The 23,479-nt window shown below is 48.3% G+C and overlaps 1 protein-coding gene across 6 annotated transcripts in view; it reads left to right on the plus strand.

Annotated features, from left to right (window-relative positions):
* The window catches only part of DOP1B (DOP1 leucine zipper like protein B), a 110,112-nt gene that overhangs the window by 24,806 nt on the left and 61,827 nt on the right, over window positions 1-23,479 (plus strand). For 4 of the 6 annotated variants that reach the window (XR_003004965.1, XM_024758196.1, XM_024758191.1 and 1 more), the window contains exons 3-10: window positions 8,932-9,113; window positions 9,493-9,663; window positions 15,176-15,365; window positions 17,117-17,215; window positions 17,562-17,685; window positions 19,604-19,713; window positions 20,331-20,445; window positions 23,072-23,192. Coding sequence is in view for 5 of the 6 variants with exons in the window: in XM_024758196.1 (XP_024613964.1) it covers window positions 8,932-9,113; window positions 9,493-9,663; window positions 15,176-15,365; window positions 17,117-17,215; window positions 17,562-17,685; window positions 19,604-19,713; window positions 20,331-20,445; window positions 23,072-23,192 (1,112 nt within the window). In the remaining variant the exon portion in view is untranslated. Of the gene's footprint in view, window positions 1-8,931; window positions 9,114-9,492; window positions 9,664-10,094; window positions 10,244-11,472; window positions 11,552-15,175; window positions 15,366-17,116; window positions 17,216-17,561; window positions 17,686-19,603; window positions 19,714-20,330; window positions 20,446-23,071; window positions 23,193-23,479 lie in introns of those variants that run through there. The other 2 variants (XM_024758192.1, XM_024758193.1) reach the window with 2 other exon arrangements.

A 23,479-nucleotide genomic window follows, 5' to 3' on the forward strand; every position in this document is an offset into this window, starting at 1 on the left:
GCTGGTGAGGGCCCGAGCCCGGCTCTGACCCAGGTCCGCCAGTCCCGAGCCTGTGCTCTTCGTCCTGTTGCCCCTGCCGTTGCCTTCCTGACCTTTCTCTGGAGTTAGGCCAGCAAAGCATTCCCTCTGCAGCAGAGCCCTCCAGGCAAACTGATAAAAATGAGTTTCTGAAACTGCCAAGCCGAGGCCCAGGCCCAGGGCTCGATCAGGTGGTTCTTCCCGCAGATGGTTAGTTACTGCCACCCTGTGGCCCTCGGCCGAGGCCTGGCCTGGGGGCTGCTGCCCTCACCTCTCAGCCACGTTTTGTAAGGTCTCCGGGCGTGTAGATGCTCAGCCTTCAGTCGTTCCTACGCAAGCAGCATGGTATTTGTTCAGAAAGTGCAAGTTAATATAAGCTACAACAATAAGGTAAAATTGATGCAAAAGAAATAATTTTTAGAAAATTAAAAGAAAACGATGTGTTCTAATGGGTCTCTGATGCAGGCGGTTGAGTGAGCCAGAGGCCCCAGTGCCCTGCTGGCAGCTTCAGTGCAAGCCAGGGCTGTGGGACGCGGATGAGGGTTGACTAATTGGGTGCACGGCCCTGCAGGTTTGCTGTAAGCATCGAACAGAGGGAAGCAGCACAGTGATTCTCCAGTCGGTGACCTTTTTGAGAAGGAAGCTCTTCCTTTACAAAGGAGTTGTACTGGTGTCATTCCCCCAGTTAAACCAAAGCTGGCCTCACTGGCTACCTGTGGATCCCAGCTCCCTGAATCGGCTCTCAGGGGCCTTGACGAGGTGCCAGTCTCCCCACCTGTCTCCTTCCCTCCCTCGCCCCCCAAGCTGCTGCGGTGGCTCGGTCACTGCCATTTCAGGGAAGGCCCAATGTTCCCCGGTGTGGCCTACTTTAATATGGGAAATCCTGGCCAGTTTGTTATTGTGCAGTGTCTGTTCTGTTTTTATTCTGTCTGAGGGGCAGAATTGCTGTTGCGGTCCCCTGGCAAGTATTAAATGAGTGTTCAAGCTTGTGCCAACTGGCCAGTCTTATTCACTGTTCAGCTTCCTTTTTGTGGCATGAAATGAACATCCTTATAAAGATGACTGACTTCCAGAAGGAAGACATGCCAGTACTTTACCATTTGCTTGATGAGAGCCATGCTTTTTAAATTGGCTTCCTTACATCCTTTATAGACAAGCGTCAGGCATTCTGAGGTCAGTGCTATCGCTGGGAGAGCAGGTCTGGGCTATCTCTTCTGGGAACTTTTATCTATCTTTCTATTTATTTATTTAATTTTTATTGGATTATAGTTGATTTACAATGTTGTGTTCGTTTCTGATGTACAGCAAAGTGAATCAGTTATACCTATACATATAACCACTCTTTTTTATATTCTTTTCCCATATAGGTCATTACAGCGTACTGAGTAGAGTTCCCTGTGCTATATAAGTAGGTCTTTATTAGTTATCTATTTTATATATAGTAGTGTGTATATGTTCTTTTCTGGGCACTTTTAAAGGAAACATTTAAAAATTCATTTTAAAAAAATTTCATTTTAAAGGCTAGAGCATTTTAAAATATAATTTAACTCCCCTCACCCATATTGTTAAATTACCCTAACGTTTTAAAAATTGTGATAAAATACATATAACATAAAATTTATCATCTTAACCATTTTTAAGTGTATTGAGTTACTTTTTGAGTCCTTGGGCTACCCTTTTGGAATTTTTAATCATGTTTTTTACATAGAACCGTTCTAAATCATGCCGAGTCCTGGAGAATATCAGACTGTCAGACTGTATAATGTCAGAGTAAAACAAAGTGAGACGTAGACATTGCCTTGGGTGGAGTGAAGTGAGACACTTCCTGGTCTGTATTCGCGGAGCTCAGATGTGGTTCAAACTTTTTTTTTTTAAGCTTACATTTTGTATTTTATTACTTTGTCCTAAGGTCAGTCTGCTAAGCCTATGAATACAGTGAGGTTAAAAATATTGTAATTATATCTTAAGGAATACTTTTAAAATAGTATAGTGCCTGGGTGAAATAAATAAGGAAGTTTAATTTCCTGTCTAATCATATTTTTCCTTTCTGGTTAGCACGTAAAAAAGTAATTTTGAAAGCATGGCTTCCTTGCCAATTCATCTGTTTCCCTGAGATATCTATTCTACAGTTGTAGAAGAACCTTTTTCTCTCTCTTTTTTTTAAGTATACATCCTTTTCATTCAGAGTTAAAACAAACAAACAAAATATATATATAGGTATATATATGTGTGTATATATATATATATATATATAATATTAAGCTTACTGGCCAGTCACTTTGGGTTTCTGTTTTCCTGAAAAACACAACCTGGAAATATTCCCTGAGCTTTTCTCGCTGGAGAAGGCTCTTGCCAAAGCGAAATGCCCAGATGGAGGCTGGGGACAGGAAGGCAGAGTCAGGGTGGCCTTCCCTGACCTGAACCGGGTCCAGTCATGGCAGCTCTTGAACAGCTGGGAGGGGCATGAGGAGGGAGTCAGGCATTTTCAACCCCTAAAGGGTGCGACTCAGTTCAAGGGAGCTATTTTGCCAATTAAGGGTTAAAAACTCTCACTCAGGACAGGCTGGACCCAGTCCCTGTGTCCCTTCAGGATTGTTAAAAGGAGGCCCTTTGTTCTCTGGTCGGGAAACAGTTTTCAGTTTAGTCCAAGGTGTGGACGTCACTCGGGAATTCATGTTCCTTGCAGCTCAAAGCCAGTCCGGCAAGAGCAGTTGGGGGAACACAGCGTTCACTTTTAAATTCTTTTTTGGTGGTAAAATATATGCAACATATATTCAACTGTTTTAACTATTTTTGAGTGTACGGTTCAGTGGCACGCAGCGTGTTTCATTGTTGTGCAGCCATCACCACCATTCATCTCCAGAGCTTTTGCATCTTCCCGAGCTGGAAACTCACTCCCCATTTCCTCCTCCCCCAGCCCCTGGTCACACTGCTTTCCGTCTCTATGGATTGACTACTCTAGGGACCTCGTGTAAGTGGAATCATACAGTATCTGTCTTTTTGTGTCTGGCTTATTTCCCTTAGCACAGTGCTTTCAAGGTTCATCCAGGTTGTAGCACGTGTCAGAGTTTCCTTCCTTTTTAAGGCTGAATAATATTCCTTTGTGCATATAGACCACATTTTGTTTATCCGTTCATCCATGATGGGCACTTGGGTGGCTTCCACTATTTGCCTATTGTGAATGATGCTGCAGTGAACATGGGTGTGCAAATATCTGTTTGAGCCCCTGCTTTCAGTTCTTTTGGGTGTGTGCCCAGAAGTGGGATTGCTGGATCAAATGGTAATTTGGTAAACAAAGCAGATGTTTAACATTTTGGGGAGCACTGCGGTTGCACCATTTGACATTCCCACCAGCAGTACACAGCGCTCAGTTTTGAAACGTCCTAGGACAGGGCTGCTCTGAGTAGAATGTCTTCTTTTTCAAAAGCAGTGGCAGCTGAGGGCATCAGGCTTGATCCCTCCTCCCAGAGGGGATGCAGCAGAACCCCGCCAGGTTCCTATTGAGAAGTGTCTTTGGGAGCCTAAGGTGGGCTGGCGGCACTGGCCAGGCACTTCACTCGTGCCCAGGCCTGATGGCTTGGGCGCTGGCGTTGACAGCCCACAGGTAGAAGAGCTTCTGAATCGAGGGTGTCTGCCTGAAGAAAGCCACCGGGCTGAACCAGCACACGGAGCTTTGACTATGTAGCAGCCAGATGGGGAATGAATCATTATATCTAACGATCTCATTCTCTTTTAAGTTTGCCCTAAAAACATGGAGCTGTTTCCCCCATGGCCCTGCTTTAGTCCTCAGTGAGACAGAGGCAAAGTCTCACGTAGGTAGAATTTGAGACGCTACTTAGTACTACTCAGGTAGAAGGTGTCTTTGAGTGGGACCCACACCCACTTCCTGTGTAAAGTAAGTCACACTGGGGGAGGTGGCACCCTGTCTAGGGGAAGCCTTTGTTTCCAAAAGTGCTTCCAATCTACTACATGGAAAGCCTTTTCACCCGGCAACTCTGATCTCCAGTCTTACCACATTTTTTTTTTTTTAAGATTTTTTTGATGTGGACCATTTGTAAAGTATTGAATTTGTTACAGCATTCCTTCTGTTCTGTGTTTTGGTGGTGTGTTTTGTTTTTGGTTTTTTGGCCACGAGGCATGTGGGATCTTAGCTCCCCAACCAGGGATGGAACCCACACCCCCTGTACTGGAAGGCAAAGTTTTAACCAGTGGACCACCCCAGGGAAGTCCCTCCGGTCTTACCACTTGCAAAACGTTTCTTTAGAGTTTTTTCATTAAATATCCTTTAAGAAATAATATTTTCTTTCCTTTTTAATCTTAAATATTAATGACTATTTACCTTTCCTTTGTTGCCTTAAAAAGAAATTTCAGGTTCTCCAACTCCACCTCTTATTATATGCAGATTTTTCTCCTTGTCTTCAGTGTCTCTTGGAATTCTCATCATCTGTTGGGTCCGCAGTTGATTTCATCTCCAAATATACAACAGTTTGAGTTTTTCTTTTCTGATACAATGTATTCCTCAAACTTTCTTGTTAACACATCTAACTAGTGTCCTTGTTCGCTTTTGTGACAGTAAAGGATATTATTTGTAAATGATTGGATTTCTGTCAGTTCTTTTAAAATGCAATGCATTTTGTCTCCATTTTTAAATCTGGTACTTAACAGTCAGCTTGTCATTATAATAAGAGGAGATGCTTGTTGATTGCTTGCTTTGTGGCAGGCCCTGAGCTAATTTCCTTAAGTGTGGTATCTCGTGATGCTTGAAACTTCGTTAGGCACCATTATCCCTGTGAAACCGGAGCCCAGAAAGGTTAAGGGATTTACCCAACAGATGATGGAACTGGAATTCTAGGCTCTGACCCCCAAGCTCACAAGCTTAAACCAGGCATTATAATAGCCTCAGTCTTGTTTGTTTGTTTAACCTTCGTGTTGAAGCACATATTAAGTGCCAGGCTCTGTGGGAAGGTGTTAACAAAATCACTATGACCCAGGCACCATTTTAGCCCCATTATTCGTGATGAGAATGGTACAGAGGGGAATCAATGTCATAGCTGCTCCAAGGAGCAGCCTTGCAAATCCTGTCCGGCCAAATCCTGACTGTAGGTTGGATGAAACCAGTTCATGATCTCTGGGTGTCTCTGCTCTACTCCTGAACCTGTGTGCTTTGATCTAACTCACCAATCTGATGGGTGAAAAGTATGGCATTTCATAGTAGTTTTTTTGTTTTGTTTTAAAATTTTAATTTTATTTATTTTTGGCTGCACTGGATCTTCGTTGCTGTGTGTGGGCTTTCTCTAGTTGTGGCGAGCGGGGGCTACTCTTCATTGCGGTGCGCGGGCTTCTCACTGCGGTGGCTTCTCTTGTTGCAGAGCACGGGCTCTAGCCGCACGGGCTTCAGTAGTTGTGGCATGTGGGCTCAGGAGTTATGGCACATGGGCTTAGTTGCTCTGCAGCATGTGGGATCTTCCTAGACCAGGGCTCGAACCTGTGTGCCCTGCATTGGCAGGTGGATTCTTAACCACTGCGCCACCAGGGAAGTCCCTCGCAGTAGTTTTAATTTGCATCTTTTAAATCGGGAAGGATGAGCATCTTCTCATCTTTCTAAGTATTATCTGGTTATATCCTTTGTCCTTCTCTGCATTTTCAAGTCAGACAGCTTCCTTCATCTTCAGTGTACCTTTCCCTCAAGAGGCACTGACTCCCGGACTCAGATATGCTGTGTTGCTTGGATTAACATGGACAGCATACAATGAACAATCCATTCCACACGTCCTGGTCATGGCCTCAGATTTTGGTTATGTTTCTTATTCTAATTCAATTAAATGGGGTAACACATTTAAATGAGAAAGAAATAGTAACCGGCCTTGTTCATTTGTAATGAATGGTTGTGGTTCCTTGTAATTCCATTTATATGGGAAGAGGTGTATTCATCAGAACAGGAAAGGTTATGCCATGGTAACAAACAGTCCCCAAGCTCAGTGATTTTTACAGTATTGTTGCGTTCTGCCTCAGTGGGTCAGCAGCTGGTTTCTGCTCTCTTAATTTCTCAGGGACCCACGCTGGGAGGGGCTCCAGTTCAACCTGTGTCTCCGTGATCTTAGAGGCCAGGAAAGAAAACCCACTGGGCTTTGAGTTGGCTTCTAAAGCCTGTACCAGAAGTGACGTATCATTCCACTCATCTCACTGGCCAGAGTAAGTCACGGTGCCACGCCTACATTCAAAAGGGCAGAGAGATGGGATCCTGCTGCTGCAGAGCCCCAGTGAGCCAAACACTTCTGGATCCCACACGACCACCTTAGGAGCTGCAGCCCGTCCTTTGCGCCTCAGTTAGCAAACGTCCTTAGACTATGCTGAGCAAAAGTGAGACGGTGACTTAAAAAGCAAGAGCTCGGGCTTCCCTGGTGGCGCAGTGGTTGAGAGTCCGCCTGCCGATGCTGGGGACACAGGTTCGTGCCCTGGTCTGGGAAGATCCCACGTGCCGTGGAGCGGCGGGGCCCGTGAGCCACGGCCGCTGGGCCTGCGCGTCCGGAGCCTGTGCTCCGCAACGGGAGAGGCCACAACAGTGAGAGGCCCGCGTACCGCAAAAAAAAAAACAAAAGCAAAAAGCAAGAGCTCGGGCTTCCCTGGTGGCGCAGTGGTTGAGAGTCCGCCTGCCGATGCTGGGGACACAGGTTCGTGCCCTGGTCTGGGAAGATCCCACGTGCCGTGGAGCGGCGGGGCCCGTGAGCCACGGCCGCTGGGCCTGCGCGTCCGGAGCCTGTGCTCCGCAACGGGAGAGGCCACAACAGTGAGAGGCCCGCGTACCGCAAAAAAAAAAAACAAAAACAAAAAGCAAGAGCTCTGCCTGACAGACATAACAGGTGAGGACAGAGCTTAGTTCTCTGAGGTCATGGAGAAAGCCCACAGCTGCAGTATCGCTAAGCCAGTGAGCCACAGGCATGGTTTCCTAAAAGCTGTGTCTTCAGGACTGGCCAGCTGATACTTGTTGAAACTGGGTGATGGGTACTTTGCTGTTCTACCTGCTTTTCTGTATGTTTGAAAATGTCCATAATAAAACGCACTCTTTCCTGTGCATTTCCCACAGTCGTTTCCTCTCTTCCTCGACACCTCAGTTCTTACCCGCATGTGTTTCCAGGTCACCTCCTCAATTTTTCTTTTTGACACGGGCACATTAAAAAAATTATTTTGTTGGCTTGCCCTTTGTTTTAAGCTATCAGACTCTTACAAATAATAGTATAAGGTATTTCTTGACGACCTCTAGGTATAGCTGGTTTTTTAGTTGTAGTTTTATTGAATTTGAGAGTTCAATTAGACCACATGCTTCTGATGGAAAATATTATTTTGCTTCTTTTCCTTTTATCTCCTACATAACCGCAGGATCCCATTTCTCTGCCCCTTTAAACATAGGCGTGGCACCGTGACTTACTCTGGCCAGTGAGATGAATGGAATAACGTGTCACTTCTGGCACAGGCTTTAGAAGTCAACTCAAAGCCCAGTGGGTTTTCTTTCCCGGCCTCTAAGATCACGGAGACCCCTCCATGAGCTGAAACCCCTCCTAGCCTGGGTCCCTGAGAAGTTACAGAGAGCAGTGTATGTTTTAGAGGGGGATCGTTTTCTTCGCTCCTAGGAAGAAAGCTGTCATGGCCCTAAGACCACATGGTCCGGGGGCAGCGGTTCTGACACACGTCCTGTGACGGTCTTGCGGGATGCCTGCCCTTAGGAGGCAGGTGCAGAGGGCCGAGAACAGCAGAGGAGGAAGGTCTTGGGTGCGGACCCAAGTAGCTCACCACCGAGCTCAGCCCTGAAGCTCATGGTCATTAGCACAGCACGCGAGTCGGTGACATGTGCACTTGGAACCGGGTGGAGCTCAAATAAGCGTGTTCCCCGCCTAGAGTTGGGGACCATTCTGCCTCGGCGAGTTGGGTGCACAGCTGAGTCTCCCACGAGGAAAATGTTCAGGCAGAGCCTGCACGAGGCGGGCAGGAGCCACAGGTGGACCTGTGCTATTAGGAAGCTTGAAGCTGAAGCATTAATACGTGGAGCAGGTGAATCGGGCAGGAGTCGCACCGTGGAGGCCTTTGAGCAGCTTTTTGAGAAGCGTGGACTTTACCCTGTCGGCTTTCAGTAAATATTTGTGTGAGTTGTATGGATTGTTTCACTGTAATGACAGACACTTGGTGTAGAAGATTGAGTCGTGAGGACCCACCCAGTGCTCTGCGTGTGGTCGCTTGATGCCATGAAGAATGGCGTTGACCTACTCCCGACAGGGAGGTGCCCTGTTAGCAAGAAATCCACCGACCGTGTTTCTCAGATGCGGCCAATGCCCAGGGATGCTTTAGCTCAGGCCAGGCCTGTGTCCTGCTGGAGGAGGCCCAGCTCAGGGGGACTGTCATTCCATGTCAACAGGGATCTGACTCCCTCCTGGGGAACTGAATGCTGAGGACGTAGGAGTCACGGCCTATAGGTGTGTCCCAGACACTCAGGGCCACCTGGCTGTGCAGCCAGGCTGGGATAACGATGGGGAAATCCAGGACTTCCGTGGCACACAAACGAGGGTTTTCTTGGGGACAGGAGGTCTGTGTTCTGCTTAGTCTCATGTGTAGACTAGAGGCTTCCCCAGACAGAAGCACACGGCTCCATCAGAAACTGGCCTGACAGGGACAGAGTCCCTTTGAAGGGATGCAGCGTTTCCCTTCACTGCTGGCAGCTTCCCGGGCCCGTGTCCCTGATGCTGGCTCGTGGCCCCCTTCCCCAAGCCCTCCCGTGCAGTCCCTCTGTCCTCCTGTCCTGTCACGTCCCACCTCTTACAGCCACACCCGGGCCTGCTGGTGTCTTCCTGGCCTCGGCAGATGTCCTCTCCACAGTCAGTGTCACTGCTTTCTTCCTTATGTGCTTTTTCTCTCATTTTCCAGGCTCTCCAGAGTAACCTGAGGTATTCCTTGCTGCCGAGACGGCTCATTATCAGCAAGAGATTAGCTCAGTGCCTGCATCCTGCTTTGCCCAGCGGTGTGCACTTAAAAGCCCTAGAAACCTATGAAATTATCTTTAAAATTGTGGGGACCAAATGGCTGGCCAAGGATTTGTTCCTATACAGGTACGAGAGCATCCCCACCGTTTTACTTTTTTATTACCCAAGTAATCCATATTTCAGTTCACAAGATGGGAAAATGATAAACAAAAAAATACAGAGGGGTTGTCAGTTCACCATAAAGCCATCACAGAGGTCACCAGGGCTCACCTTCTGGAGTATGTCCTCCCTGACTTTTCTCTAAGTCAGAGTGTAACGTGCATACTGCCTATCACCTGCTCTGGGCCAACAGTTCATTGTGACCGTCTCCTGACAAGCGAGCATCTCCATCGCCAGTGTAGATGGCTGGCTGGCTGCTTTTGAAAACCCCCTTGGGCTGACCAGTCGCTTGGGGCTTCTGAGCAGGTGTCTCATTTTCCCTCCTCTCCCTTTTTCTGTCCCGAAGCTGTGGGTTGTTCCCTCTTCTGGCACATGCGGCGATGTCGGTGAGGCCCGTGCTGCTTGGCCTGTACGAGAAGTACTTTCTCCCGCTGCAGAAGCTGCTCCTGCCAAGTCTCCAGGCCTTCATCATCGGCCTGCTGCCCGGCCTGGAGGAGGGCTCAGAGATCTACGACAGGTGGGTCTCACCCAGAGCTGACGGCTGTGCCCATCCAGGTGGGCCGCCCATGCGGTTTGTATTTTATTTCACTGCTGTATAAGAAACAGGATCAGTGGGACTTCCCTGGTGGTGCACTGGTTAAGAATCCGCCTGCCAAGGCAGGGGACACGGGTTCGAACCCTGGTCTGGGAAGATCCCACATGCCGCGGAGCAACTAAGCCCGTGCGCCACAACTACTGAGCCCGCGCTCTAGAGCACGTGCGCCACAGCTGCTGAGCCCGCGTGCCACAACTACTGAAGCCCGTGTTCCTAGAGCCGTGCTCTGCAACAAGAGAAGCCACTGCAATGAGAAGCCCATGCACCGCAGTGAAGAGTAGCCCCCACTCGCCGCAACTAGAGAAAAGCCTACACGCAGCAACGAAGACCCAACGCAGCCAAAAATAAATAAATAAATAAAAATTAAAAAAAAGGAAACGGGGACAGAAGCGCAGAGACCCATGAAGCAGGGCGGGTTGATGTTTACATTTCTGTGATGGTCTGCCTGACGAAATACCGTGTGTGCCTGGGAATTACCTCACTTCCAGGTGAGGGTCAGAAGGTAAGAAAGTTTCCTGGAGTCGCAGTCAGTGGGCAGCAGAGATGGGATTCTACTCCGCATATGTCACATTCTGAAGTCCTCCTCCCTCCTGTTATACGAGGCTGCTTCCAAATGAAAAAGCAAGGCCACGTTTCACTGATGGATGAGGTCAAAAAGGGGTGAGGCTAAGCAGAATAGCTTTTGACAAGTTTCAGAAGCACCTTGGAGAAATTTGTCAGACTCATATGCATAAAAGTTCATGCAGTGGTGTTTGTTTGTTTTGGTCATTGCTTAGGAACAGGAGAGAGGAGAGAGGCTGTATCCATTCAGATTGAGTATACAGAGTGTCTTGTTTTTCTGGAGAACATGATGTGAGAACTCACTTCCAGCGTATTAACTATTCTGAGTGATTACTGCAGTGATTAACTTCTGTTCATAGGACCCATTTTCAGAGCCCACGTGCAGCCTGACTGGGGGGTTTAGAAACCTGTGTGCTTGCAAAAGTTTCCATTTGATTACACAAGAAACTGCTCGAATTTTCCCCATGCCAGGGGCCCCGGCCGTGCCACCTTGGCCTATTTGGTGTCAGCAGTGACTGGAGGGTGCAGGGGGTGTGGAGTGGAATCTCACAGTCAATCCAAATAATCAGAATGGTTTGTGGGACAGTCGCTGGTGACCAAGGGTGCATTAAAGTCACAAGCGTCTGTGCTGGGATTGGATGTGCATTTGACCGTTGGGAGCTTTCACACAGAGCAGGTGGTGGCCATCCACTTCCCAGTGGGGAATCCACCTCGGCGGTGCACTGAGTCACTAGCATCCACTTCCCTAGGAGGCAGGGTCTGTCTCATTGCTGTTTTAAACCTCGCACCATGCCCTGAGGGGTTGGGTAGGTGTGTACGTAAGGGAACAGTCAGGGTCATATGGGGTCAACAAGAGGACCTTTACCAGACTCTGTTTCTTGACTCTTAGTCTCAGGCTCTTTCTAGAGTTCTGATCCATTCACATTTTCCTAACAGATGTGTGTATATAAATGCTTTTTTCCCATCATCTGATGATGAACACATCAGCTCCCAAAGCGTATTGCAGTTTTTTTAATCTGTAAGAGTGAATCACACCAGGAGCATGTCAGTAGTTGGGGTGTTGCCATGTGTTCTCCTAGTTGATAAACAAATGTTCATTTGAACAGTCACTAAAGTTGCTTAACACGGGTGTTTTCTTCCAACATTGTGATCTCTTGACGTTGAACCAAGAGCTGAGTGAAGCTGCGTGAACCACTGAGTAGAGGCAGGTGTGACAGAAAGCCAAGCCCGGCGACTGCAGCCCTCAGAGGTAGGAGTGACTGGCCTTCCGACGTGGAGGCTGGTCTAGGGTTATGTGGTCTCAGAACACAGCAGTCGGGTGACCGCACGTATCCGTGTCAGTTTGAGAGAGTTCAGCAATGACTCTTCCCCAACGTGCATAGGAATTGAGTCAGACACCCTCGACCCCCGCAAATACTCTGCAGAGACAGGAAGGGGGGGGGATCTGGGTGTGGGGGGGGTCGCGATGTCCAAGGCGGTGGAAAAGGCTAAGGGGTGAGTGAGTGAGTTTGGGGCTGGTGAGGACGGGTGACTCAGGGGTCTTGTGGAGGCGGGGACAGTTCCTGGTCTGTTCTTGTCAGTGAACCATAAGGGAATGGAAATTTTGGCCAGTGTTAGGACTCGTTATTCCCCCTTGCTTTCTAATAACCCTTTGATGTCTGCAGATCACTCCTGGCCAGAATTCCTTTCTTAAAGTGCCCAAGAAGCAGCCACACAGTTTGCTGTGTTTTGCTGTATGGAGAAAACAGGATTAGTGGTATTGGGGGCGGGAGAATACTCCACTCCTGTTCTGAGAGGACGGAGGAGAGGTGGAGGTTTCCAATGGTTGGAAAGCAGGCAAAACCCGGCTCCCCAGAGATGTGCCTTTAAATCAGTGGCTGTCAGCCCGGGGTGGTTTCTGTCCCCCAGGGGACACTTGGCAATATCTGGGGACACTTCTGGTTGTTACACCTGGGGCGGGGAGGGTGCTACTGGCATCTAGCGGGTGGAGGCAAGGGGTGCAGCTGAACTTCCCACAGTGCACACGATGGCCTCCACAGCACAGGAGCGTCCAGCCCCAGGGGGCCACAGGGCAGAGGTTGAGAAAGCCCGATTTAGATAGTAGTTGGAAAATAGTTATTGACCTTTCTTTTGGCTGATTCCAGGCACCATGGTGATGAGCTCTGCTGGGTCTAGAGCGTCCCCCCCTTCTTTGACATATATCCGACTCTGGTGGCGCAGAGCGCTGCTGTCACTGCCCTGCTTGTTCAGATGGTCACACCCCGCGCTGTTCGGCCTTGTGACAGCTCAGCTTTCCACGAGGGTCCATTCGGCAAGTGAACGCAAGGCCAGAGTCGTGCAGCGCCTGGGGCTCACGGCGCACAGCCTGTGTCCCTCACCTGCTATCAGTTGAGTGGAGGAGAGCGTGTCGGTGTCGTTAGAATGGGCTCGTGTTTGCAGGGGGCACGAAAGCAGCAGCCAGGGTGGCTGAGGAAGGACGGGAGGAGTAGGAATTGGGGGTTGGTGTGTGTGTTTTGTTTTGTTGATTGTTGGTTTTAAATAGAAAAGATTACCATTCTGGACACTAAACTGGACACTTATTTTGGAACTTCACAACTGAGGTGCTACGAATAATTCTTATTTAGTAGAAAGTTACTTCGTTTTTAACCCCAGTTATCTTGCTCTTTACTTTGCTCTCCATAGCAAAGTCCTGTCATCGTTGCCATTTTCGGACCTGTAGCATCATTTCAATTTTTAATATCCATTAATTTTTAGAATAAAATGGGAATCTTTATATTTATATGTAAAGCTGTGTTTCTTTAATAAAGAAAACTAGCCAGTGTTCTGTAAATATTGAAGAAAGGATAGCATAAGTGGCGTTCCCCAGGCTCTCGGACAGTGGAACCTCTCTACTGTGGAACAGCCCAAGTGGCCGGTGTTCCGCGGAACGTACTTTGGGGATATGCTGTCCTAGTCAAAGGGGATGTAATAGTAGTGCGTGCATTGTAGTGTTTGCGTTGCGTTTTAGCTAAGCGGTGGTCTTCTGGGATCCTGGAGACAGGAGCACTCCGGGGGCTTCCTCAATTAATCTGTTGCTGTGGGAATCTCTCCCTAGCTCAGGACCATGCTGTCTGTCCAGAGGACACAGTGACCCATCTGCCCGACTTACTATAACCGCAGCTGCTGAATGGCGCTTCTGCCCCAAATTAGGGCCTTTGTTTGGTTGTTTTCAGAGCTGGGCAACGATAAGCTCTATTTGTTTGCTCAGCCTTGATAGAAGACCCATCGGTACCTTTAGCCACTAAACCATTCTGTGTCCTTCTAAACATTTGGGTGTTACTTGTACTTCTTCATTTTGTTGTTTTCTCTGTATCTTTTGCTACAAATATTTTATGAGTCAAAAAGAAGGCTTAAGGAGACTAGGTTTAAGGGGAACAAAATGTATTTTTAATATCAGAAGGAAGTAGGCATTTTTTGTATGAAATGTTTTAATATACACGGAAGTGGTTATTAAAAAGTAAGCTGAAAACAGTTTGGCGTATAGTAAAAGGGAAAGAGTGGCATTCATCTGACAGTTTTTTCAGGTGTGTGTCAGACGCTCATCTGGGCATTGGGGGGTGTCAGCCAGCAGAGCAGACTTAGTGGTGACGGTGGCTGTGTGGCCTCAGCGTCAGCTGTTCTCCTGTGCTGAGTTTTTCCCCAAAGACTCTCAGGTATCTTCACAACATTTGCATCCCTTTTCCCTACCATAGCTGAGAGCTGAAATGCACGGAGGTTTCACTTCTGTGCAAGTGAAATCCCTTTGTGGGAGTTTGCCTCCGCTGTCGTATCGATAGATGCTATCACCCGGCCTGCAAGCTTTGTGTTCGCAGTCGGCGGGAAGGTGCCCCGTCAGCTGCAGGTGCACCCCGAGTGGAGGAGGGCCAGGCCTCAGTCAGTGTCAGTGGAAAAACAAGCCCGCACCCACTGATGCTGCTGCTTCTGTGAGGACGGCCGTGAAATCGCTGACGTCGTGTCATGGGAGACCTGGATAAAGATAAAGAGGCGAATAAATGTTGGTCTTCCGCACGAGGGCTTCCTGGAGTGGGAGCCGGTGTATGGAGGTGCTGTGGGCAGTGATGGGAAGTCGGCTCCAGACCTTCTGGAATGTGCCGTGCGGCAGGAGGCCCAGGGGAATGTTGTCCCCAGTGTTTCTAAAATCCGGTGTCACTGGGCACATTTTTGGCTGTGCTCAGGTCGGGGGTGTCTTTATCATTACTTAGGTCTTCAATCGGTCACATTAGCCTTTGGTTTTTTTTGTTTTTTATTTGTTTGTTGTTTTGCGGTACGCGGGCCTCTCACTGTTGTTGTCTCTCCCGTTGCGGAGCACAGGCTCCGGACGCGCAAGGTCAGCGGCCATGGCTCACGGGCCCAGCCGCTCCGCGGCATGTGGGATCTTCCCGGACCGGGGCACGAACCCGTGTCCCCTGCATCGGCAGGCGGACTCTCAACCACTGCACCACCAGGGAAGCCCAGACTTTGTTTTTTTTTAAATGACTCCTCCTACTTTTATACAGAGTGTCTGATCTGCTCATCCACTTTGGGCAGTGGAACCTGTAAGCGCCATGTAAGCGCCACGGCATCCGCAGCAAGGCCGGAGGCGGAGACGGATCTCTGCCACAGGGTGACACAACAGGTCAGATGCTGCCTCCTGGCCAAGAAGCCGCACCCCTCGGTGACATGTTTGTTTTAGCAAATTCAGTTTCAGTGACAGCCAGCAGGTGGACAAACAGAGAAGGGCGAGAGATGGCAGCATCTTAAAATGAGGAAGATGGTGCTTCCCGGCCAGGGAGAGAGAGCCGCGCCCGTGAGAGCCCGAGGGATGCGCCCTAATTCTATGATCTCCCGCCCACAGGACGGACGCGCTGCTCCTGAGGCTGTCCCTGGTGGTGGGCAGGGAGGTCTTCTACGCCGCCCTCTGGGGGAGCGTCCTGGCGAGCCCGTCCATCCGCCTGCCCGCCTCGCTCTTTGTGGTGGGCCACATCAGCCGGGGCTCGCCCGGCACGGAGCAGAAGTACATGCTGGGGACCGACTACCAGCTCACGGTGGGTGCCGTGCTCCCGGCGGCGTGGCGTGGCTGGCTGGCTCCCCGGCACAGGTGTCACCAGGGCCACGGGGCGGGGGGCAGGGGAGGGGGAGGCGCGAGGGTGAGGGGCGGGGCAGCGGGAAGCAGAGGCGCTCTGAGGTTGGGCAGATGAGGAGGCAGCATCCCTGCTTAAGCTGCGATGGCGGCATTGGCTTCTAACACCTGCGTCACATTTGTGTCTTCACGCGAGGAGGGCCCTCCGGGAGACCCCACAGCTTCCACGTTACGGGTGGCCGTCGACAGCGCTCCGCGGAGCCTGGCCGGGGTCCGCTGTTGAGCCACAGCCTCGTTTTCTTCCCCTGCCCCTGTCACACCGCCCACTGCCCGCACAGTAGGCTCGCTCCAGCTGCTGCCGTCATCCCTGCCAACCTCCTCGCCTCTGGCTGCTTTCACACCTAGGTTGTCCGTGCCAAGGCCCCTCTTCCCTGGCAGCGACCTGCCTTCTCATGACCTTGAAGAATGGGAACTTCCCAGATCTTTATCTCTTTTCCCCAAACTTAGCATTTGTTTAATGGCCTGCAGTCTGTCACCACCTAGTGGTGGACCCAAGGCTTTGAAGTTAAAATGTTCAGAAACTGAATCCGTCATTAACAAAGTTGCACCGATTACTTACCCCTCTGAGTCCGTTCCTCTTTGCAAAGTGGGAATAATAGAGCTTCCTCACGGGGCTCTCAGAGGAAAAGAGTGATGAAAAGGACCTCTGCTTAGGGCAGAGGAGACCCTCAATAGTCACGTTCCCTTCTTCCTTGCCCTGTCAGTACCACTTTGTTTCTTTCTCCGTTTTCACTGCCCTGCCTCAGCTTCTTTGGTCTCGTTCCTGGACCATCACGTAATTTTCTAACCGGTTTCTCCCCATCCAGTCCTTTTTTGGTTGCTAAGAGATTCACTTTGCTAAAACATAGCTTTGTTCAGATCTGCACTGTGCTTGCAAAATACCTGTTTCCTGAAGATAAAATCCATCCCCAAGAGTATTCTAACAGTCCGCTCCCAGCTCACCAGATGCCTCACTCTCCACTTCAGGCCCATTACACTCCCAGAGCTGGCTGCCTGGCCTGGCACGTCTGTGATGCTGTCTTTGCTCCAGCCAGCCCCTCATCCTACGCTCACGGCCTGTCCCTCCTCTCCCCCGTCTCAGCGAATCTCCTGCCTGTATTACGAAAAACTCAGCTCACCCACAAAGCTTCACTGTTCTCCCCAGTTGAAAGATCTCTCCCTCTCTTCTTCCTGGTTCTCATAGCTTTTTGTTACCACTTGTCTTATGGCTCTTATCTATTATGCAGCTGTATTACATCTATCTATGCTCAGAAAAGACACCCAAAATGTCTGCTTAATTGGTTTGGAGTCCATTTGACTGACTGTCTTTGGAGTTTTAGTGTAGCTGAAAGTTCCTGTTGGAACCTAAATGTATTTGTTTCTGGGATTATAGAATGTGAGGTCTTAGAATCTGACGATCTGGTCCAGACCCCTCCGTCTCTGAGATGGAACAGTGGGGGCTGCAGCTGAAGGTCTTCCCGATGTCACACAGCGCCCCCTAGCGTCTGGAGCTAGAACCAAGTTTCCCATATTTAGATCTTCTTATTCTGTTCCACACGATATAACACGGTGGTTTCAAGATTCCCAGGAAAATTTTTTTTCATTTTTATGACTGTAAAGAGTAGCCTGCAAACGATGTCCAGTGTCTCGGGCATGAAATGTTTCTGTCTTTTGTAGGTAAAGTCCTTATGTGCATCCCTGCTGGACTCAAACGTGCTGGTGCAAAGAAATAACCTGGAGATTGTCCTGTTCTTCTTCCCATTTTATACCTGTCTGGTAAAAAGCCGTTTGTGTTCTTCGAGGGGAGTCGCTGGTCTTTCCTGAGGCCGTGGGGTAGACGGGAGAGGTCCAAGCCGTCTCGTCTGGAGGGGAGGGCTGCCACTCAGTGACCACTCTTCGCTTTCAGCCATTCAGGGTCCTCCGTCATTTCTGTGAGGGTGGTGTTTCCATAGCGAAAATCGAATAGCCTCTTTCCCTGGGCAGCGTGTGAAAAACCAACCCCTTTTGAGAACCGCCTCTTTAAGATAAAGCTTTTGTAGACTGGTAAGGAGGGGTCACACGTCAGAAAGACAATTTACTATGTCATCTCCTTGCAGTATAGTTTTCTCTTTCCTCCTCATAGGATTCCAACGAGAGAGCCATCCCCCTGCTCAGATCTGACATGGTGCGCATCCTCTCGGCCGCCACCCAGACCCTCCTGAGAAGAGATATGTCTCTGAACAGAAGGCTTTACGCGTGGTTACTAGGTACTGAGTAATACGTGGGAGTTGACAAGTCAGAGTTAAGGTGACACCTTTGAGTGCTGATTTTTGGAATAAAGTCGCAATCTTGTTGATCCATTTCTGAATCACAAAGTGTGGAAAGATAACGCGGTGACTGAATTGGCACTGGTCAGCTGAGTTCTGCTGCCCCGCAGCTTTGGTTATTTTGCAGCTGTTACATAAAAAAACAGAGGTAATGGGATTTTTAAAATGTTAACCGAATTCCATTTTAAGAAGCTTGAAAGATGACAAAATAATGGTCGCTAAGCCTTATTCAAGTAGGAGTTTCATGGGATAAGACTGTGTGTGAGAAAACCCAGAAACATGGAATATATGTAAAAGAAAGTTTTGTCTGGATGGGAACGTTTGTGGCATTGACACGTTTGGGGAGATATTTGGATGACTTTGGAAGAGCACGAGAACCCTGGTTCATGTTTCTGTGAGCATGTGTTCTTGTGAACAGACTGCAGACCTGTAGGAAAAGAGCCGTTGACTGTTGGTTGGATGGAAGGCTTCAGGGGGACAAGTCCAGGAGATCACAGGGCCTAAAATTCCCAAGTCCGTGTACCTAAGAGAAGGTGGTTTACAGAGCGATTGTGAAAAAACTCCGTAGCTTTTTTTTTTAGAAAGACTTTATGTTTTTAGTGCAGTTTTAGGGTCACAGCAAAACTAAGAGGAAGGTCCAGAGAGTTCCCACCTCCTCCCTTCTCCCCGCCAAGCACGGCCTACCCTATCACCGGCATCACTCACTGGAGTGGCACGTTTATCACAGTCGAGGAACCTACACTGATACCTTATCATCACCCACAGTCGGCTGTTTACACAGGGGTTCACACTTGGTGCTGTGCATTCTGTGGGTTTAGACAAAGGTATAATGACATGCGTCTACCATTATAGTGTCACACAGAGTATTTTTCTGTCCTAAAAATCCTCTGCTTCTCAGCTTTTTTTTTTTTCTCCAACCCTCATAGATCTTCTCATACCAATATCAGGAAGTCCTCTTAACCTTTTCTTCCCCTAGTTGTAAAACTTCCAGAAGTCATAGCACAGAAGCTTATGAAGGGTTTCCAGAAGGATATTCACAGGCTCTTTGAGCATTTTTGTTAAAAGGATGATTTTGTTAAATGCATGGCTGCCTTCCAGTGGGGCTCGGCACACTGTATGTAGACAGGAGCGGCTCCGACTTGCTTAGCCACGACCCCAGGGGTCCAGACTCTCTGCTTAGAAAGATGCTGTTCCTTGCCCTGAGGACCTTAGAGACTTAACCAAGGCTCAAAATGAGGGCATGTAGTTGAGAATACCTTGATTTTTACATAGTGCCATACAAATAAATACTGGTTTTTAAAAATGATACTCATTCCATTAGATCCTTGTAACCATACTTGTCAAAGACACTCAGGATGAATTCTTGGGGTAAACTAAATTGATGCCCGTTGAGATGGAGTTCTGCCTGTCTGATCCCTGGCCCACCACTGTCAGGAGAAAATAGGTCTCGGTTTTGCTGGATCTGATTTTGGTTTTCTGTTGGAGGAATTCTATTTTTAATAACGTCAGAGCAAAAAAAACAACAACAACAAACCAAACAAAACAAAACCAATAGGGGCTTCCCTGGTGGCGCAGTGGTTGGGAGTCCGCCTGCCAATGCGGGGGACACGGGCTTGGGCCCTGGTCCGGGAAGATCCCACATGCCGTGGAGCGGCTGGGCCCGTGAGCCATGGCCGCTGAGCCCGCGCGTCCGGAGCCTGTGCTCCGCAGCGGGAGAGACCACAACAGTGAGAGTCCCGCGTACCGCAAAAAAAAAAACCAAACAAACAAAAATGTCAGAGCATGAGACCTTTGCCCAATAAGGTGTACTTTAAATGTATAGATTTCTTTACAGCTCATGGTGCTTGTTCTTTTATAGGTTCAGATATTAAAGGAAATACCATTGTGCCGGAATCGGAAATCTCAAATTCTTATGAAGACCAGTCCTCGTATTTTTTTGAGAAATATTCCAAGGATCTTTTAGTTGAGGTAAAGGAGCATTTCTGGAAAGTAGATCCCAATTAGGGCATTCCTGACCGTGGTTCTTCAGTGGAGTTCCTTGTGGGACCTCAGAAGTAGACAGGGGGGCTGTTCCTTAGTACACGGTTGGGAAAGTCTCGTGTATGGTTGTCCCTTGGAATCTGCAGGAGATTAATTCCTGCATCCCCCTACCCCACCCTACCCCCATGGATACCAAAATCAACAGATGCTCAAGTCCCTCATATTTATAACTTGGCCTGGTATTTGCATATAACCTGTACTCATCCTCATACCTTAACCCGTCTCTAGATTACCTATGATACCATCTCTAGATTACTTACGATGTAAATGCTTTGTAAATAGTTGTAGAATACAGTGTAAATGCTGTATAAGTAGTTGCCAGTGCACGACAAATTCAAGTTTTGCTTTTGGGAACTTTCTGGAATTTTTTTTCCCGAATATTTTCAATCTGCAGAACCCACGATATGGAGGGCCAACTGTAGTCACCTCGTGCGGCATGACTGCTTTTACTTCTATCCCAGGGCATTTAACAACTAGAACAACCAATAAAGTCATACTGTACTTAATATAATACCCTAATATGTGGCTTTAAAAAAAAAAAATAGGGTCTGGCTGAGATACTGCACCAGAAGTTCCCTGATGCTGACGTAGAGGAACGCCACCACATGTACCTGAAGCCTTTCCGCATCCTTACCAGTCTGCTTGACAAGCCAGAAATAGGTAACATTAGATGAGCTTTACCATCATACACCATTAAAATGCTGGTGAGATACAATCAGTGAGTTATTTAGAATACAGTTTAATCTTTGGAAGTTCAGAATCTTGGAGTAGTTTAGTCATGCTGTGTGTTTCAGTTTTCATCATCTGGGCACCACTTAAAAGTTTTGCACAATTACTTGAACGTTTTTGTGAAGAAATTATAATACCTTTGAGCTGTTGTGCTCGTCTGCGCGCGTGCCTGTAGGGCACGTACAGTACTGACCTTGTGAGAACGTTTCTTCAATCAAATCATTTCTTCAACTGAGCCTTGATTGTATTCTCAAGCAAATAGGGGACGTTCCTCCATCTTCTTGCCTTGTGACCCTGGGCAAGCCCCTTCTGCTGTTTGGGCCTCACTGTTTTCCTCTGTCAAATGAAGGGGTTTGAACTAGACTCTGGTTCCAAAAGGGTCGCCCCTTATATACCGTGGTCTTCTGGGCACCCATTGAGGAAAGTGACCTTCTCTTCCTTCCTTTAAAAAAAGAAACTGGGGCTTTCCCGGTGGCGCAGTGGTTGAGAGTCCGCCTGCCGATGCAGGGGACACGGGTTCGTGCCCCAGTCCGGGAGGATCCCACATGCCGCGGAGCGGCTGGGCCCGTGAGCCATGGCCGCTGAGCCTGCGCGTCCGGAGCCTGTGCTCCGCAACGGGAGAGGCCGCAACAGTGAGAGGCCCGCGTACTGCAAAAAAAAAAAAAAAAAGAAAAGTAACTGCCTCAGTATCCATTCACTGTAAGATCTCAACATCTCATCCCTTCAACATGGTAACAGGGAAGGAAACCCCCTTCTCCGTGGGATTCATCCCTGATGGCATCATCTGAGCGCTCAGGACGTGCCCACTGTCCGGTCGCCGTTTGCAGAGAACGAGAGCTGAGGGTGTTCGTTAAGTTCCTCCTCCCTCTAGCCTCAGGATGGGGACCCTTTGTTTATGCATTAAGAGACGGGCATGGGGCATCTGTGCAGCAGGGAAGGTGCTAGGTTCTAGGTGTACAAAGGGAAACAAGGGCTTCTGGTCGAGGGAGACTGAGGTCCTGGTGTGTTTTCACTGTTGTTAATATAATGGTGACATTTTTTTGAGCAGTTATTTTGTGCATCGTTAATACGCATCTCCTTGCATACTTCTGTACCTCCAACAACCCTAGGGTAGATTTTCTTATTGTACACATTCTACAGAGGGAGAGACTAAGGTTGAGCAAGGCGAAGTCATTTGCCAGGGGCCACCCAGGAACTGGGACTCAAACTCTGAAGTCTATTTGACTCCAGAGCCTGAGCCCTCTTTGTCAGGACTCTTGATGCTTCCTTGATGGCACTCGGACGGCCCATCCCGAGATGTTACTCATGTAACACCAGTGAACTTGGGTACCAGGACAGGTGCAGCCCTGGCTGCTCTTGACAAAAGTCAAAGCACGAAGAAGCTTTTGTGCCTCCAAGCTCCACCCTTGGAGATGGGTGTTTTACGTCAAGGCCTTGAATTGAGCCAAGTAAAGCATTGAGCTAGCTTGGGCTCCAGGTCATATTTTCTGGAGGGGGTGTGAATGGCAGGCTTCTGCCCCATCCCAGCAAATTCGTCCTATCTGATAATTTAGTTTTCCAAGGAAAGACACACTTGAGGGGCAAAGGAGTGGATTGATAATGTAGACTAGAAGGCATAGGAGGGTCATAGGTCAGTCTTATCTGTGCTTTGGCCACCAGGCTTTAGCCACGTCCCCATTTCTTCCCCTGGAATCCTGACCACAAGCTTTCCTTCACTAGTAAAAAGCATTTGGCAGTGCTATGCTATAGATAAAATACACCTGGGGCTTATCGTGGACAAGAGACCTTTGTCTTTGGAAGCGTAAGAGTTTAGATTATTTGCCGATTCCTTGTTTGACAGAGCTTTTGTTTTCTCTGAATCATCCTGTGTTCATTCCTCTGAATACATGAGTGGGAAGTCACGCCCTCCCTTCAGGCCTGCTGGTTGATGTTTGTGGAGCAGAAATGTCCAGCCGCCTTCCAACTGCCTATCGGGCAGGGTCCAGTTCTTTTGTGCCATCTGAGGCTTTTCTGGGTTGGTGTTATTTCTTTTGTGTCGTTCTAGCTCAGCAGTTAAAGAATTCAGAATAGGAAGTTGCCCTACTCTGTTGGTGCTTCTGTGGAGTGACGGCCTCTGGCCAGGCAGTTTCAGTGCCCTTAAAACATTTAGCCCACTCCCTGCCTCCTTCGAGAATCTTCCTGGGGCAAGTTATTCAGCTTCTGGGCCTCAGTCCTCTTGTCCCCTTGTAATCAGGACAGCCCACCTGATTGCATACCTGGTTCTGTGGCTATTGTGAGGATTAAATAAGTTAATAGTTATAAAATGCTTAGAACAGTGGCCAGCACACAGTAAGCGCTACAAAAATGTTGGCAGTTTTCACAGATGTTATTCCTCCAGCTAAAGGTGTCATTGTCGCAACTAAAGTTTCCATACATTTAAGACTATATAAATTATCTATGCGTTAGATAGAGTTACTCTCAATACGCTTTATACGTTTGTCACTGATTTACAATGGATTTTTAAAAAAAAATTTTGATTATTAATTTATTTATCTGGACATTTCCTTTTCAATTGCAGGGCCTCAAGTTGTTGAGTATTTGTTTCTCGAAGTCATCCGGGCCTTTTATTCTTACTGCAGAGCTGCTCTCGGCTCTGATCTTAAACTGAGCTACACTCAGAGTGGAAATTCACTGATAAGGTACTGGTGGGGCTTCCAACTTCACTCTTCCTCCCTCCCTAATGCCATGATTTTTTTTCTCTGTTTACCAAAAATTGTGAAGTGCTCGAGAAAGTGGGGATGCAGAGGGTCAGGCCACGCCTTAAAATAACCTGTGCTCTTAATCGATACGAATCGACTCTTCCCTATTGATGATTAAAAGGAGTTTGATCTTGTCTCTGCTCCACACTGGGAAGTACAAACCGTATTTACTGATCAGGTGTGAAAAGTTGCTCAACAAAGGCAACTGGGTCTGGTTTACAAGTTCT

The sequence above is a fragment of the Neophocaena asiaeorientalis genome, unplaced genomic scaffold, assembly GCF_003031525.2.
Source record: "Neophocaena asiaeorientalis asiaeorientalis breed wild unplaced genomic scaffold, Neophocaena_asiaeorientalis_V1.1 scaffold45, whole genome shotgun sequence".
NCBI lineage: Eukaryota > Metazoa > Chordata > Mammalia > Artiodactyla > Phocoenidae > Neophocaena > Neophocaena asiaeorientalis.